This window comes from Ranitomeya imitator, chromosome 2 (genome assembly GCF_032444005.1).
Source record: "Ranitomeya imitator isolate aRanImi1 chromosome 2, aRanImi1.pri, whole genome shotgun sequence".
Lineage (NCBI taxonomy): Eukaryota > Metazoa > Chordata > Amphibia > Anura > Dendrobatidae > Ranitomeya > Ranitomeya imitator.
Window position 1 is genome coordinate 336,753,186 of NC_091283.1, and position 17,727 is coordinate 336,770,912.

Here is a 17,727-nt window from a genome sequence, read left to right on the forward strand (position 1 = left end):
CTCTGTCAGACACAATATTCTCCGGAATGCCATGCAAACGAACCACATGCTGAAAAAATAATGGAACCAGATCTGAAGAGGGAGGCAACTTAGGCAAAGGTACCAGATGGACCATTTTAGAGAACCGGTCACAAACAACCCAGATAACAGACACCTTCTGGGAAGCAGGAAGATCCGAAATAAAATCCATGGAAATATGCGTCCAGTGCCTCTCAGGGACTGGCAAAGGCAAAAGCAACCCACTAGTGCGGAAACAGCAAGGCTTGGCCCGGGCACAAGTCCCACAGGACTGCACAAAAGCACGCACATTGCGAGACAAGGAAGGCCACCAAAAGGACCTAGCAAACAAATCTCTGGTACTAAAAATCCCAGGATGACCAGCCAACACTGAATAATGAACCTCAGAAATTACCTTGCTTGTCCATCTATCAGGAACAAACAGCTTCCCCACTGGACAGCGGTCAGGCCTATCAGCCTGAAATTCCTGAAGCACCCGCCGCAAATCAGGGGAGATAGCAGAAAGAATCACCCCCTCCTTAAGAATGCCAACCGGCTCCAGGACTCCAGGAGAATCAGGCGAAAAACTCCTAGAGAGGGCATCAGCCTTAACATTCTTAGATCCCGGAAGATACGAGACCACAAAATCAAAACGGGAGAAAAACAGGGACCATCGAGCCTGTCTAGGATTCAGCCGCTTGGCCGACTCGAGGTAAATCAGATTCTTATGATTGGTCAGGACCACAACACTGTGTTTAGCTCCCTCAAGCCAATGTCGCCACTCCTCAAACGCCCACTTCATAGCCAACAACTCCCGATTGCCGACATCATAATTGCATTCCGCAGGCGAAAACTTTCTGGAAAAAAAGCACATGGTTTCATCAAAGAACCATCAGACTCCCTCTGAGACAAAACGGCCCCTGCCCCAATCTCAGAAGCGTCGACCTCAACCTGAAAAGGAAGAGAAACATCCGGTTGACGCAATACAGGGGCAGAAGTAAATCGGCGTTTAAGCTCCTGAAAGGCCTCAACAGCCTCAGAGGACCAATTCGTCACATCAGCGCCTTTCTTTGTCAAATCAGTAAGGGGCTTAACCACACTGGAAAAGTTGGCAATGAAACGGCGATAGAAATTAGCAAAGCCCAAAAATTTTTGAAGTCCCTTCACAGATGTGGGTTGGATCTAGTCATGAATAGCTTGGACGTTAACAGGATCCATTTCTATAGACGAGGGAGAAAAAATAAAACCCAAAAAAGAGACCTTCTGAACTCCAAATAGGCACTTAGACCCCTTCACAAATAAAGCATTATCACGAAGGATCTGGAACACCATCCTGACCTGCTTCACATGAGACTTCCAATCATTGGAAAAAATCAAAATATCATCCAAATATACGACCATGAATTTATCAAGATAATTGCGGAAAATATCATGCATGAAAGACTGGAACACAGATGGAGCATTAGAGAGCCCAAATGGCATGACAAGGTATTCAAAATGGCCTTTGCGCGCATTAAATGCAGTTTTCCATTCGTCACCCTGTTTAATACGAACAAGATTATATGCCCCTCGGAGGTCAATCTTAGTAAACCAACTAGCCCCCTTAATCTGAGCAAACAAATCAGTAAGCAGAGGCAAGGGGTATTTGAATTTAACCGTGATCTTATTAAGAAGACGATAATCAATACAGGGTCTCAAGGAGCCATCCTTCTTAGCAACAAAAAAGAAACCCGCTCCCAATGGTGACGAAGAGGGCTGAATATGCCCTTTCTTCAAAGATTCCTTAACATAGCTCCGCATGGTGGCATGCTCTGGCACAGACAGATTGAAAAGTCGGCCCTTAGGGAACTTACAACCAGGAATCAAGTTAATAGCACAATCACAGTCCCTATGTGGAGGAAGGGAACTGGACTTGGGCTCATCAAATACATCCTGGAAATCCGACAAAAACTCAGGGACCTCAGATGTTGTGAATTCTGTTGTTGAGCTCCCTCCTGTGGTCATGAATGGTACTTCGGCTGGTTCTGTCCATGGGCTTCCTCTGGTGGTTGTGAGTGGGGCTGCGGCTTCTGAGGTTCCTTCCACAGGTGACGAGGTTAATTCGTTAGCTGGCTGCTCTATTTAACTCCACCTAGATCATTGCTCCATGCCACCTGTCAATGTTCCAGTATTGGTCTAGTTCGCTCCTGGATCGTTCTTGTGACCTGTCTTCCCAGCAGAAGCTAAGTTCCTGCTTGTTTTTCTCTGTTTGCTATTTTTTCTGTCCAGCTTGCTATTTTGATTTTTGTCTTGCTTGCTGGAAGCTCTGGGACACAGAGGGAACGCCTCCGCACCGTGAGTCGGTGCGGAGGGTCTTTTTGCGCCCTCTGCGTGGTCTTTTTGTAGTTTTTTGTGCTGACTGCAAAGTTACCTTTCCTATCCTCTGTCTGTTCAGTAAGTCGGGCCTCACTTTGCTAAATCTATTTAATCTCTGTGTTTGTAATTTTCATCTTTACTCACAGTCATTATATGTGGGGGGCTGCCTGTTCCTTTGGGGAATTTCTCTGAGGCAAGGTAGGCTTTATTTTTCTATCTTTAGGGCTAGCTAGTTCCTTAGGCTGTGACGAGTTGCTTAGGGAGCGTTAGGAGCAATCCACTGCTATTTCTAGTGTGGTTGATTGGATTAGGGATTGCGGTCAGCAGAGTTCCTGTTGTGAATTCTGTGGCTGAGTTCACTTCTGTGGTCACAAGTGGTATTGCAGTCTCTGGGCTTCCTCCCTCAGGTGTTTTGGTGAGCTCGTTGGCTGCCTTGCTATTTAGCTCCACCTGAGTCTGTCTTCCTTGCTCCTTGTCAATGTTCCAGTGTTGGATCTGAGCTACTGCATCTTTCCTGTGGCCTGCTGCTCTGCTGGATAAGTGCTTCTAGTTTGTTTTCTGTTTTTTCTGTCCAGCTTGCTATTAACTTTTGCTGGAAGCTCTGAGAAGCAAAGGGGTGCACCGCCGTGCTGTTAGTTCGGCACGGTGGGTCTTTTTGCCCCTTTGCGTGGTTTTCGTTTTAGGGTTTTTTGTAGACTGCATAGTTCTCTTTGCTATCCTCGCTCTGTCTAGAATATCGGGCCTCACTTTGCTGAATCTATTTCATTCCTACGTTTGTCTTTTCATCTTGCTAACAGTCATTATATGTGGGGGGCTGCCTATTCCTTTGGGGTATTTCTCTGAGGCAAGTCAGGCTTGTATTTCTATCTTCAGGCTAGTCAGCTCCTCAGGCAGTGCCGAGTTGCATAGGTAGTGATAGGCGCAATCCACTGCTGCTTATAGTTGTGTGAGGATAGATCAGGTACTGCAGTCTACAGAGATTCCACGTCTCAGAGCTCGTCCTATTGTTTTTGGTTATTGCCAGATCTCTGTATGTGCGCTGATTACTGCACGCTGTGTTGCCTGATTGCCAGCCATAACAGTACAAGGAGCCCACCAATGATTCCCAATAGAGGGAAAAAAGAAATCCTGCCATCATTTTTTTTTCTTAGCTCTGTCTTCAGTCTTTTTTTTCCCCTAGACATTAGAGTGCTTCAGGACACAGCTGTGGACATGGATATTCAGGCTCTGTGCTCCTCAATGGATAATCTCGTTGTAAATGTACAAAAGATTCAAGATACTATTGATCAGAAATCGATGCTAGAACCAAGAATTCCGATTCCTGATTTGTTTTTTGGTGACAGGACTAAGTTCCTGAGCTTCAGAAATAATTGTAAGATATTTTTGGCCTTGAAACCTCATTCTTCTGGTAATCCTATTCAACAGGTTTTGATTATTATTTCTTTTTTGCGCGGCGACCCACAGGACTGGGCGTTTTCTCTTGCACCAGGAGATTCTGCATTGAGTAATGTTGATGCATTTTTCCAGGCGCTGGGATTGCTTTACGATGAGCCTAATTCAGTGGATCAGGCTGAGAAAAATCTGCTGGCTTTATGCCAGGGTCAGGATGATGTAGAAGTATATTGTCAGAAATTTAGGAAGTGGTCAGTACTCACTCTGTGGAATGAATCTGCACTAGCGGCTTTGTTCAAAAAGGGTCTCTCTGAAGCTCTTAAGGATGTAATGGTGGGATTTCCTATGCCTGCTGGTTTGAATGAGTCTATGTCCTTGGCCATTCAGATCGGTCGTCGCTTGCGCGAGCGTAAATCTGTGCACCATCTGGCGGTATTGTCTGAGAGTAAACCTGAGCCTATGCAGTGCGACAGGACTATGACTAAAGTAGAACGGCAAGAACACAGACGTCTGAACAGACTGTGTTTCTATTGTGGTGATTCTACTCATGCTATTTCTAATTGTCCTAAACGCACTAGGCGGTTCGATAGCTCTGCCGTTATTGGTACTGTACAGTCCAAATTCCTTTTGTCCATTACCTTAATGTGCTCTTTGTCATCGTATTCTGTCATGGCGTTTGTGGATTCAGGCGCTGCCCTGAATCTGATGGATTTGGATTATGCTAAACGTTGTGGATTTTTCTTGGAGCCTTTGCGGTGTCCTATTCCGTTGAGAGGAATTGATGCTACACCTTTGGCCAAGAATAAGCCTCAGTACTGGGCCCAGCTGACCATGTGCATGGCTCCTGCACATCAGGAAGTTATTCGCTTTCTGGTACTGCATAATTTGTATGATGTGGTCGTGTTGGGGTTGCCATGGCTACAAACCCATAATCCAGTATTGGATTGGAACTCTATGTCGGTAACCAGCTGGGGTTGTCAGGGAGTACATGGTGATGTTCCATTTTTGTCTATTTCGTCATCCATTCCTTCTGACATCCCAGAGTTCTTGTCGGACTTTCAGGATGTATTTGAAGAGTCCAAGTCTGATGCCCTACCTCCACATAGGAATTGTGATTGTGCTATCGATTTGATTCCTGGTAGTAAATTCCCTAAGGGTCGTTTATTTAATTTGTCCGTACCTGAACACACCGCTATGCGCAGTTATGTGAAGGAGTCCCTGGAGAAGGGACATATTCGCCCATCGTCGTCACCATTGGGAGCAGGGTTCTTTTTTGTAGCCAAGAAGGATGGTTCGCTAAGACCGTGTATTGATTACCGCCTTCTTAATAAGATCACTGTTAAGTTTCAGTATCCCTTGCCATTGATTTCTGACTTGTTTGCTCGGATTAAGGGGGCTAGTTGGTTTACTAAGATTGATCTTCGTGGTGCGTATAATCTGGTGAGAATCAGGCAGGGAGATGAATGGAAAACGGCATTTAATACGCCCGAGGGTCATTTTGAGTATCTGGTGATGCCGTTTGGACTTGCCAATGCTCCATCTGTTTTTCAGTCTTTTATGCATGACATTTTCCGTGAGTATCTGGATAAATTCTTGATTGTTTACTTGGATGACATTTTGATCTTCTCAGATGATTGGGAGTCTCATGTGAAGCAAGTCAGAATGGTTTTCCAGGTACTGCGTGCTAATTCCTTGTTCGTGAAGGGATCAAAGTGTCTCTTCGGTGTGCAGAAAGTTTCATTTTTGGGGTTCATCTTTTCCCCTTCTACTATCGAGATGGATCCGGTTAAGGTTCAGGCCATCCAGGATTGGACTCAGCCGACATCTCTAAAAAGTCTGCAGAAATTCCTGGGCTTTGCTAATTTTTATCGTCGCTTCATCTGTAATTTTTCTAGCATTGCCAGACCATTGACCGATTTGACCAAGAAGGGTGCTGATTTGGTTAATTGGTCTTCTGCTGCCGTGGAAGCTTTTCAGGAGTTGAAGCGTCGTTTTTGCTGTGCCCCTGTGTTGTGTCAACCTGATGTTTCTCTTCCGTTCCAGGTCGAGGTTGATGCTTCTGAGATTGGTGCAGGGGCGGTTTTGTCACAGAGAGGTTCTGGTTGCTCAGTGTTCAAACCATGTGCTTTCTTTTCCAGGAAATTTTCTGCTGCTGAGCGTAATTATGATGTGGGCAACCGAGAGTTGCTGGCCATGAAGTGGGCATTCGAGGAGTGGCGTCATTGGCTTGAGGGTGCTAAGCATCGCATGGTGGTTTTGACTGATCATAAGAACCTTACTTATCTTGAGTCTGCCAAGCGCTTGAATCCTAGACAGGCCCGTTGGTCGTTATTTTTTGCTCGTTTTGATTTTGTGATTTCATACCTTCCGGGCTCTAAAAATGTGAAGGCGGATGCTCTGTCTAGGAGTTTTGTGCCCGACTCTCCGGGGTTATCTGAGCCGGCGAGTATCCTCAAGGAAGGAGTCATTGTGTCTGCCATCTCCCCTGATTTGCGGAGAGTGTTGCAGAAATTTCAGGCTAATAAACCTGATCGTTGTCCGGCCGAGAAACTGTTCGTCCCTGATAGGTGGACTAGTAAAGTTATCTCTGAACTTCATTGTTCGGTGCTGGCCGGTCATCCAGGAATCTTTGGTACCAGGGAGTTGGTTGCTAGATCCTTCTGGTGGCCATCTCTGTCACGGGATGTGCGTGCTTTTGTGCAGTCCTGTGGAATTTGTGCTCGGGCTAAGCCCTGCTGTTCACGTGCCAGTGGGTTGCTTTTGCCCTTGACGGTCCCGAAGAGGCCTTGGACACATATTTCGATGGATTTCATTTCTGACCTTCCCGTTTCTCAAAAAATGTCGGTCATTTGGGTGGTCTGTGATCGCTTTTCTAAAATGGTCCATCTGGTGCCCTTGGTTAAATTGCCTTCCTCCTCTGATTTGGTGCCTTTGTTCTTCCAGCATGTGGTTCGTTTACATGGCATTCCTGAGAATATTGTTTCTGACAGAGGTTCCCAGTTTGTCTCGAGGTTCTGGCGAGCCTTTTGTGGTAGGATGGGCATTGACCTATCTTTCTCCTCGGCCTTCCATCCTCAGACTAATGGCCAGACCGAACGAACCAATCAGACCTTGGAAACATATCTGAGATGTTTTGTTTCCGCTGACCAGGATGATTGGGTGTCATTTTTGCCGTTGGCTGAGTTCGCCCTTAATAATCGGGCCAGCTCGGCTACCTTGGTCTCTCCATTTTTCTGCAATTCTGGGTTCCATCCTCGTTTCTCTTCAGGACAGGTTGAGTCTTCGGACTGTCCTGGTGTGGATTCTGTGGTGGACAGGTTGCAGCAGATCTGGACTCAGGTAGTGGACAATTTGACCTTGTCCCAGGAGAAGGCTCAGCTTTTCGCTAATCGCAGACGCCGTGTGGGACCCCGACTTCGTGTTGGGGATCTGGTTTGGTTATCTTCTCGTCATATTCCTATGAAGGTTTCCTCTCCTAAATTTAAACCTCGTTTTATTGGTCCGTATAGGATTTCTGAGATTCTCAATCCGGTGTCTTTTCGTCTGACCCTCCCAGACTCCTTTTCTATACATAATGTATTCCATAGGTCGTTGTTGAGGAGATACGTGGCACCTATGGTTCCATCTGTGGAGCCTCCTGCCCCTGTTTTGGTGGAGGGGGAATTGGAGTATATTGTGGAGAAGATTTTGGATTCTCGTGTCTCTAGACGGAAACTCCAGTATCTGGTCAAATGGAAGGGTTATGCTCAGGAAGATAATTCCTGGGTTTTTGCCTCTGATGTCCATGCCCCAGATCTTGTTCGTGCCTTTCATGTGGCTCATCCTGGTCGGCCTGGGGGTTCTGGTGAGGGTTCGGTGACCCCTCCTCAAGGGGGGGGTACTGTTGTGAATTCTGTGGCTGAGTTCACTTCTGTGGTCACAAGTGGTATTGCAGTCTCTGGGCTTCCTCCCTCAGGTGTTTTGGTGAGCTCGTTGGCTGCCTTGCTATTTAGCTCCACCTGAGTCTGTCTTCCTTGCTCCTTGTCAATGTTCCAGTGTTGGATCTGAGCTACTGCATCTTTCCTGTGGCCTGCTGCTCTGCTGGATAAGTGCTTCTAGTTTGTTTTCTGTTTTTTCTGTCCAGCTTGCTATTAACTTTTGCTGGAAGCTCTGAGAAGCAAAGGGGTGCACCGCCGTGCTGTTAGTTCGGCACGGTGGGTCTTTTTGCCCCTTTGCGTGGTTTTCGTTTTAGGGTTTTTTGTAGACTGCATAGTTCTCTTTGCTATCCTCGCTCTGTCTAGAATATCGGGCCTCACTTTGCTGAATCTATTTCATTCCTACGTTTGTCTTTTCATCTTGCTAACAGTCATTATATGTGGGGGGCTGCCTATTCCTTTGGGGTATTTCTCTGAGGCAAGTCAGGCTTGTATTTCTATCTTCAGGCTAGTCAGCTCCTCAGGCAGTGCCGAGTTGCATAGGTAGTGATAGGCGCAATCCACTGCTGCTTATAGTTGTGTGAGGATAGATCAGGTACTGCAGTCTACAGAGATTCCACGTCTCAGAGCTCGTCCTATTGTTTTTGGTTATTGCCAGATCTCTGTATGTGCGCTGATTACTGCACGCTGTGTTGCCTGATTGCCAGCCATAACAAGTTCCCACATCTCAGAGCTTGTCCTGTATTATTAGTAACTATCAGGTCATTCCGTGTGCTCTTAACCACCAGGTCCATTATTGTCCTCACCGCCAGGTCATAACACTCAGAAGAGGGGGAAGAGGAAATTGACATCAAAGGAACATCACTATGTACTCCTCGACAACCCCAACTAGTCACCGACATAGTTTTCCAATCCAGCACCGGATTATGTTCCTGTAACTATGGAAATCCCAGCACAACAACATCATGTAGGTTATGCAACACCAGAAAACGGCAATCTTCCTGATGTGCAGGAGCCATGTACATAGTCATTTGTGTCCAGTACTGAGGTTTATCCTTGGCCAAGGGTGTAGCATCAATGCCCCTCAAAGGAAAAGGGCTCTGCAAAGGCTGCAAGGAAAAACCACAGCGCCTGGCGAATTCTAAGTCCATTAAGTTCAGGGCAGCGCCTGAATCCACAAATGCCATGACAGAAAAGGACGACAATGAGCAAATCAGGGTCACAGATAAGAGAAATTTAGGCTGTATAGTACTAATGGTAACAGACCTAGCGACTCTCTTAGTACGCTTAGGGCAATCAGAGATAACATGAGCCGAATCACCACAGTAAAAACACAGCCTATTCTGACGTCTGAATTCCTGCCGTTCTATTCTAGTCACAATCCTATCACATTGCATAGGTTCAGGACTATGCTCAGAGGATACTGCCATATGGTGCACAGCTTTGTGCTCGCGCAGACGCCGATCAATCTGAATGGCTAGAGACATAGATTCGCTCAAACCGGCAGGCGTAGGAAAGCCCACCATAACATCTTTAAGGGTTTCAGAAAGACCTTTTCTGAAAATAGCAGCCAGAGCCTCCTCATTCCATTTAGTGAGCACAGACCATTTTCTAAATTTCTGGCAGTATAACTCTGCCGCTTCCTGACCTTGACACAAGGCCAACAGGGTCTTTTCTGCATGATCCACAGAATTAGGTTAGTCATACAATAATCCGAGCGCTTGAAAAAATGCATTTACATTCAATAATGCCGGATCCCCTGTTTCAAGAGAAAAAGCCCAGTCTTGAGGATCACGACGCAGCAAGGATATGATGATTTTCACCTGCTGAATGGGATCACCAGAAGAACGGGGTTTCAAAGCAAAAAACAATTTGCAGTTATTTTTAAAGTTCAAAAACTTGGATCTGTCCCCAAAAAACAAATCAGGAGTAGGAATTCTGGGCTCTAAAGCCGGAGTCTGGACAACATAGTCCTGGATATTCTGTACTCTTGCAGCAAGTTGATCCACACGAGAAAACAAACCCTGAACATCCATGCCAAAACATATATCTTGAACCACCCAGATATCAAGAGGAAAAAAAAAAAGACAAACCAAAGCACAGAAAAAAAAATGGTTCAGAACTTTCTTTTCCTTCTTTTGAGATACATTTAATTCATTTTTGGCCACTTGTAATGTTATGATCTGGTGGTTTAGGAACAACATGAGACAAGCTCTGAAGGAGGTGGTATCTGTACTGACCGCAAACCCTGAACCTAGCATCGCAACTAAAAATAGCCGTGGGGGGTACCTGACGCTCCCTAGACCCTTCGGCACAGCCTAAGATCTAACTTCCCCTAAAGATGGAAACAGGAAACCTATCTTGCCTCAGAGAAAATCCCCAGAGGAAAGATAGCCCCCCACAAATATTGATGGTGAGAGGAGGGGAAAATAACATACGCAGAAATGAAATCAGATTTTAGCATAGGAGGCCAGTCTAGCTTGATAGATAGGACAGGAAAGGATACTGTGCGGTCAGTATGAAAACTACAAAACAATCCACACAGAGTTTACAAAATATCCACACCTGACTAAAGGTGTGGAGGGTAAATCTGCTTCCCAGAGCTTCCAGCTAACAGAAAAAATCCATACTGACAAGCTGGACAAATATAGAATGCACAGAACAATAAGTCCACAACATGTGGACTGAAAAGAGCAAAGCCAGAACTTATCTTTGCAAAACTGGTCAGGAAACCAGGAGAATCCAAGCAGAGATGTGAATCCAGCCAGGAACATTGACAAGTGGCACAGGCTGAAGAAAGAGCCAGACTTAAATAGCGGACAATAAGTGGAGGCAGCTGATGACAGCTAGCTCCAAGGAGCAGCCATACCACTAGAAACCACAAGAGGGAGCCCAAGAGCAGAACTCACAAAAGTGCCACTTACAACCACCGGAGGGAGCCCAAGAGTGGAATTCACAACACACTGCACACCTGACAACTCCATGTCTGCCATCCTACTGCCTGCCCGTGTATGTGTATCCTCCCACAAAAACATAACAGCACGCCTCTGTTCGCACAGTCTCTGAAGCATGTGCAGTGTTGAGTTCCACCTTGTTGCAACGTCGATGATTAGGCGATGCTGGGGAAGGTTCAAAGACCGCTGATAGGTCTGCATACAGCTGGAGTGTACGGGCGAACGGCGGATATGCGAGCAAAGTCCGCGCACTTTGAGGAGCAGGTCGGATAACCCCGGATAACTTTTCAGGAAGCACTGCACCACCAGGTTTAAGGTGTGAGCCAGGCAAGGAATGTGTTTCAGTTGGGAAAGGGAGATGGCAGCCATGAAATTCCTTCCGTTATCACTCACTACCTTGCCTGCCTCAAGATCTACAGTGCCCAGCCACGACTGCATTTTTTTCTGCAAGAACTCGGACAGAACTTCCGCGGTGTGTCTGTTGTCGCCCAAACACTTCATAGCCAATACAGCCTGCTGACGCTTGGCAGTAGCTGCCCCATAATGGGATACCTGGTGTGCAACAGTGGCAGCTGCGGATGGAGTGGTTGTGCGACTGCGTTCTGTGGACGAGCTCTCGCTTCTGCAGGAGGACAAGGAGGAGGAGGAGGGGGTGCGAATGGCTACAGCCAACTGTTTCCTAGACCGTGGGCTAGGCAGAACTGTCCCAAAATTGCTGTCCCCTGTGGACCCTGCATCCACCACATTCACCCAGTGTGCCGTGATGGACACGTAACGTCCCTGGCCATGCCTACTGGTCCATGCATCTGTTGTCAGGTGCACCTTTGTACTCACAGATTGCCTGAGTGCATGGATGATGCGCTCTTTAACATGCTGGTGGAGGGCTGGGATGGCTTTTCTCGAAAAGAAGTGTCGACTGGGTAGCTCGTAGCGTGGTACAGCGTAGTCCATCAGGGCTTTGAAAGCTTCGCCATCAACTAACCGGTAGGGCATCATCTCTAACGAGATTAGTCTAGCTATGTGGGCGTTCAAACCCTGTGTACACGGATGCGAGGCTAAGTACTTCCTTTTTCTAACGAGAGTCTCATGTAGGGTGAGCTGGACTAGAGAGCTGGAGATCGTTGAACTAGCGGGGGTGCCGGTGGACATGGCAGACTGAGAGACGGTTGGAGACGGTATTCTTGCCGGTGCCCTACATGCAGTGTTTCCAACTACGAAACTGGTGATTCCCTGACCCTGACTGCTTTGGCCTGGCAACGAAACCTGCACAGATACTGCAGGTGGTGCGGAAAATGGTGGCCTTACAGTGACGTAAGGGATGTAGCGTTGCTGACTAGCTTCATTGGCCGAGGGTGCTACAACCTTAAGGGACGTTTGGTAGTTAGTCCAGGCTTGCAAATGCATGGTGGTTAAATGTCTATGCATGCAACTTGTATTTAGACTTTTCAGATTCTGACCTCTGCTTAAGGTAGTTGAACATTTTTGACAGATGACTTTGCACTGATCAATTGGATGTTGTTTAAAAAAATGCCAGACTGCACTCTTTCTAGCATCGGATACCTTTTCAGGCATTGCAGACTGAGCTTTAACCGGATGGCCACGCTGTCCTCCAACTGGTTTTGGCTTTGCCACGCGTTTTGGGCCAGATACGGGCCCAGCAGATGGAACCTGTTGCGATGTTGATGCCTGCTGCGACCCCTCCTACTCCGCTTCAGAACTACTGCCGCCTGCACCCTGTTCCCCCAATGGCTGCCAATCGGGGTCAACAACTGGGTCATCTATGACCTCCTCTTCTATCTCGTGTGCAACTTCGTCTGTGTCACCGTGTAAGCCGGTGGTATAGCGTTCGTGACGGGGCACCATAGTCTCATCAGGGTCTGATTCTGGATCAGTACACTGCGAGGGCAATGTTGTGGTCTGAGTCAAAGGAACAGCATAGTAATCTGGCTGTGGCTGTGCATCTGTGCACTCCATGTCCGATTCAACTTGTAATGGGCATGGCCTGTTAACTGTTTCACTTTCTAACCCAGGAACGGTATGAAAGAGCTCCATGGAGTAACCCGTTGTGTCGCCTGACGCATCCTTCTCTGTTGTTGTTTTGGCTGAAGAGGACAAGGAAGCGACTTGTCCCTGACCGTGAACATCCACTAATGACGCGCTGCTTTTACATTTACCAGTTTCAGAAGAGGAGGCAAAAGAGCTAGAGGCTGAGTCAGCAAGGAAAGCCAAAACTTGCTCTTGCTGCTCCGGCTTTAAAAGCGGTTTTCCTACTCCCAGAAAAGGGAGCGTTCGAGGCCTTGTGTAGCCAGACGACGAACCTGGCTCCACAGCTCGAGACTTAGGTGCTATATTGTTTTTCCCATGACCACCTGATGCTCCACCACCACTACCATCATTACCAGCTGGCAATGAACGCCCACGGCCACGACCTCTTCCACCAGACTTCCTCATTGTTTTAAAAACGTAACCAAAGTAACGGTATTTGTTACTGTTAAACAACTTACAAGGTGAACTCAAACTTCTGTAGGATTTAGATATCCCTTTATAGGTGGGTGAGACTGCAAGGAAAATCAGGCACAATGTTACACACTCGGTTTTCTGTGGCACAAAATGAGAGAGATGCCACACACGCAGGACTGTCACTCAAGCACAAATGCCAATATTAATCTCCCACTATTTTTTTTTTTTCAGGAAGAATTTAAAAACCAAAATGAAAAAAACAGACACTAGACTTTCTGTGGCCCACAATTTGAGAGAGATGGCACACAGGACTGGCACAGAAGCACAAAGGCCAATATTAATCTCCCACTATTTTTTTTTTCAAGGAGAATTTAAAAACCAAAATAAAAAAAAGGCACTAGGCTTTCTGTGGCCCACAATTTGAGAGAGATGGCACAGACAGGACTGGCACAGAAGCACAAAGGCCAATATTAATCTCCCACTATTTTTTTTTTCAGGGAGAATTTAAAAGAAATCTGACCCAGTATTACACACTAGGTTTAATGTGGCACACAATTTGAGACAGGTGGCACACACAGGAGTGGCACTGAAGCAGAAATCCAATCTTAATCTCCCACTATTTTTATTTATGGGAGAATTGGCAAGAAATCAGGCCCACTGTTAGACTGTATGTTTTCTGTGCCAGAAAATGAGACACAGATGCCACACACAGGACGGCCACTGATACAGATTTGCCAATTTTAATCTGCACCCTTTTTTTTTTTTCTTCAGGGAGACTAGTGAATAAATCTGGGCCACTGTATTAGAGTATATTTTCTGTGGCAGAAAGTGGCTTGAAGAGATATAACGAAACAAAAAAAAAAAAAAGGGACTGTCCTACAATAACTATCTCCCTGCAGTAATCTCAGCAAAGTATGGCAGGCAGCAATAACAAGGAGTGGACTGCTGCACAAAAAAGTCAAAAGTGTGGACAAACAAACAAGAAAGCTGTGCAGAAAGGAAGGAGCAACAGGATTTGTGCTTTGAAAAAAGCAGTTGGTTTGCACAGCGGTGTACAAACAGCAATGCAGCTATCAGGGAGCCTTCTAGGGCAGCCCAATGAGCTACAGCGCTGAGGAAAAAAAATGTAGCCTCCACTGTCCCTGCAAACAAAATGTGGTGTTGGACAGTGGAAATCGCTACAGCACAAGCGGTTTGGGGGTTAATGTACCCTGTCTAACGCTATCCCTGCTTCTGACGAAGCGGCAGCAACCTCTCCCTATGCTCAGATCAGCAGCAGTAACATGGTGGTCGGCGGGAACGCCCCTTTATAGCCCCTGTGACGCCGCAGACAGCAAGCCAATCACTGCAATGTCCTTCTCTAAGATGGTGGGGACCAGGACCTATGTCATCACGATGCCCACACTCTGCGTCCACCTTCATGGGCTGAGAAATGGCGCTTTTCGCGTAATTGAAACGCGACTTTGGCGCGAAAGTCGCGTACCGCATAGCCGACCCCACACAGGGGTCGGGTTTCATGAAACCCGACTGTGGCAAAAGTCGGCGACTTTTGAAAATGAACGATCCGTTTCGCTCAACCCTAATCCTGAGCAACATTGGAATCTTCTTGTTTATAGTCCTGTAGAAGAAGAAGATGAGGACATCTTTCTGGTGTTGTCCTCTTACCGGATAGATCTAGAGGAAACACATACAAGGACTGAATTCATTCTATACATACAAATAATTATAAGCCGTGTGTATTTAGTCCTGTCTATTACCTGGTGATGTGAGGGGTTGGGGAACCTCCATCATGACGTCCTTGTACAGATCTCTGTGTCCTTCTAAATACTCCCACTCTTCCATGGAGAAATAGACTGTGACATCCTGACACCTTATAGGAACCTGACACATACAATGATACCGTCATCCCCCGATCCCTTCATATTGTTACTGTATAATGTCCCAACATTCCCAGCAGTGTCACCTCTCCAGTCAGCAGCTCAATCATCTTGTAGATGAGTTCTAGGATCTTCTGATCATTGATGTCCTCTTGTATCAGGGGGTGAGGTAGAGGCCCCATTATTGGACTCAAGGGTCTTCCGCATCCCTCAGACACAGGCTCCTGACAGTGCTCCTTAGAAGTCTTCTTCACTACTGTGTAATCCTGGTTATGGAGAGACACATTAATAAATCTCACTAGAGATATTTCCAGAGTCCTCACCTCTCCAGTTCTGTCCATCTGTTATTCCCATAGATAAGAATGATGTAATGTGACGTCATCAGAATCTCTCACCTCTCCAGTAAGCCGGAAGAGGATCTCTAGGGTGAGGTGTAATATCCTCTCCGCCATCTTTTCTCTGTCCATATCCATCTTTGATGGGTAAATCAGGAAAATTCTCTTATATAGAAGATCTTCACTGAGAGGATTCGATATTGTAGAGACCTGAATGAGAAGAAGAGTCGATGTAACATCATAAAAATCCTGTGTAATAATACAATTACTGGAGATAATAAAGGAAACATATGAGGAGAGATTTAGTATTTTATTCATTTTTCTTCTTTACTTCTACTAATAAAACCTATATATTTTAGGCCACAGACAACAAGCAGTTTCTTCCTCGGAGTCGGCAGCTGAATACGTTTCTCATAGACTCATCTTCCATAACGCTAATTCTCGTCTCATTTACCAACACTGGAATCGGCATTAGCAATACTGCAGGAGATATTCATTACACATGACAGGAGAAATAACTACTTCATGATGAGGACGACATCTTCATCTTCTACTACGGCTCTAGAAACATATTTGGCCAGAGTCCGTCACTGACTCCATCACCACCGGTGGTCTATGTGAACTCTTTTGGGCCCCAGAACATAAATGTACACTGCAGGTACGGCACATGAGTGGCTGCAACAAAACCCCTGGCAGTTTAACCACTTGCTGCTGTGAAAAGCAAACATGGCATCTAAGAAGGTGTGACAGAGTTCGGCTGAATGCCCTCCTTGGTCGACTATATAATGTATTTGGGGGCCTCCCGACAGATGATTGATGTCAGGGCAGAGAAGGATCTGGCATCCTGAATTTCAGAGGATAATCCGTTTGTTCTTCCTGCAGATAATCCTCCGCTAAAGGAGTCTGGAGGCGACTCTCTCATACAGACCACAGGAAAGCTGGAATATTTGTGAGTATGGGGGAGTCGGGAGAGATAGCCGTCTGCCAAATGACTGTTGAGCCAACAGTTATCTCATGTGTATGGGGCCGTTAGTATTACACTGACAGGCAGTTATGATACACGGCACTACAGTAGCACAGTGCATCACCGGAGCCATCAGAGGCTTCTATGTAGTATGATCACACTAATGAGAGGTGTTTATGAAAAGATTAAAAAAAGTTTAAAGTGAAAAAAAAATCCAAGTTTTAGCAACAAGAAATATCTGTCACTATATGGCAAACAGTCACTTCCCAATGTTAGTTAAGACACGTCCATAACAACTTTATTATCCTATACACAGTGAAGTAGATAGAAATCACAGGTCCCACAGCAATAGCTATAATTGGGCCCTTCAACTTAAAGGAAAAAGATGTATCAGATACACCATATTTTTCGTTTCGGATTGTACGATGCTCCGGATTATAAGACGCACCCCAAATTTTGAGGAGAAATATATATTTTTTTTATAAAATGGTGGTGCTTCTTATAATAATTGTGTCATATTGCCTACCGGGGTGGTGGCTGCGGTGAAGCGGGGTCCCAGGGTCGCTGCTGGAGAAGGCAAGAGTGGAGCGTTGCTGCAGGCCACAGGCTGGAATGAAGGAGTGTTTGGATGTGGCGGGCGGTAATGCCGGTGTCGGGTGCTGCGGGTGGTGTCCGGTGCTGCTGCGGGTGCTCTGCTGACATTTTATGAAAGGCCAGAGCCCCCCACAGTTCTATGGTTTCCTGTGCAGTGGACTCCGGGAAAATGGCAGTCAGGGGGGTGACGCATGTGTAACACCCTAGGTTCCTGGTTGTTACAGTGGCATACCTTTCCTCACGGGGAGAGTGATGTCATGCTTGGAAGCGAGGAAGGATCCCTTTAACAGGTATTCACACACATGCAACATGTTCTGACTCCAGGCCAGAAGGGGGAGCTCTGAACCTGGTTTCAGGGTGGCTTCCCTAGATATATATATATATATATATATTTATTCTGACCTGGGGGAGGGGTTAGGCAGTCTGCCAGAGGAACAGAGCAGAGTGGAAGCAGGGGGGGCCATGCAGCCATGTGATGCAGATCCTGAAAGGAAAGAAAGGAAAGCAGAACAGTTTGTAGAGAAAGTGAAGGAGGAAGGTTAGCAAAGCAGAGTGAAGAGCTGGAGGGAAGCTGTGACTGAGCTTCCTGAAGCGCAGATACCAGCAGCCGGAAGACAGAGGTTGTGGGGGTAAATTCATGCCCCACGGCAGAAACCGGCGGACAGCTAGATTTCAAGTCTCTTGTCCACCATTAACACCCAAAGGCACAATAACAGATAGAGCCCAGAGTCATCTTGAAAGACCTTGTAAAAAGGATCGAGTTACCTGTTATGCGGGTTAGTGTCCTACCTAAAGGGGGACAGATAGAAAGCGAGGACCTTGTGTTAGGCCTAAGGCAGCAAGGGACTACAACGCAACACATAGAGGAAGGCTTCCACCCACCTG

General features: G+C 46.4%; 2 protein-coding genes across 2 annotated transcripts in view; one reads left to right on the forward strand and one right to left on the reverse strand.

Moving 5' to 3' along the window:
- LOC138663608 (zinc finger protein 25-like) overlaps positions 1–17,727 on the forward strand; it is a 418,987-nt gene that overhangs the window by 268,505 nt on the left and 132,755 nt on the right. The window lies entirely within an intron of this gene.
- LOC138663627 (zinc finger protein OZF-like) overlaps positions 1–17,727 on the reverse strand; it is a 72,127-nt gene that overhangs the window by 36,284 nt on the left and 18,116 nt on the right. Inside the window, exons 2-4 of the mRNA XM_069749906.1 lie at positions 15,345–15,494; positions 15,036–15,215; positions 14,830–14,953 (exon numbers count right to left, since the gene is read on the reverse strand). Of these exons, the coding sequence (XP_069606007.1) occupies positions 14,830–14,953; positions 15,036–15,215; positions 15,345–15,422 (382 nt within the window). The 5' untranslated portion in view covers positions 15,423–15,494. The remainder of the gene's footprint in view (positions 1–14,829; positions 14,954–15,035; positions 15,216–15,344; positions 15,495–17,727) is intronic.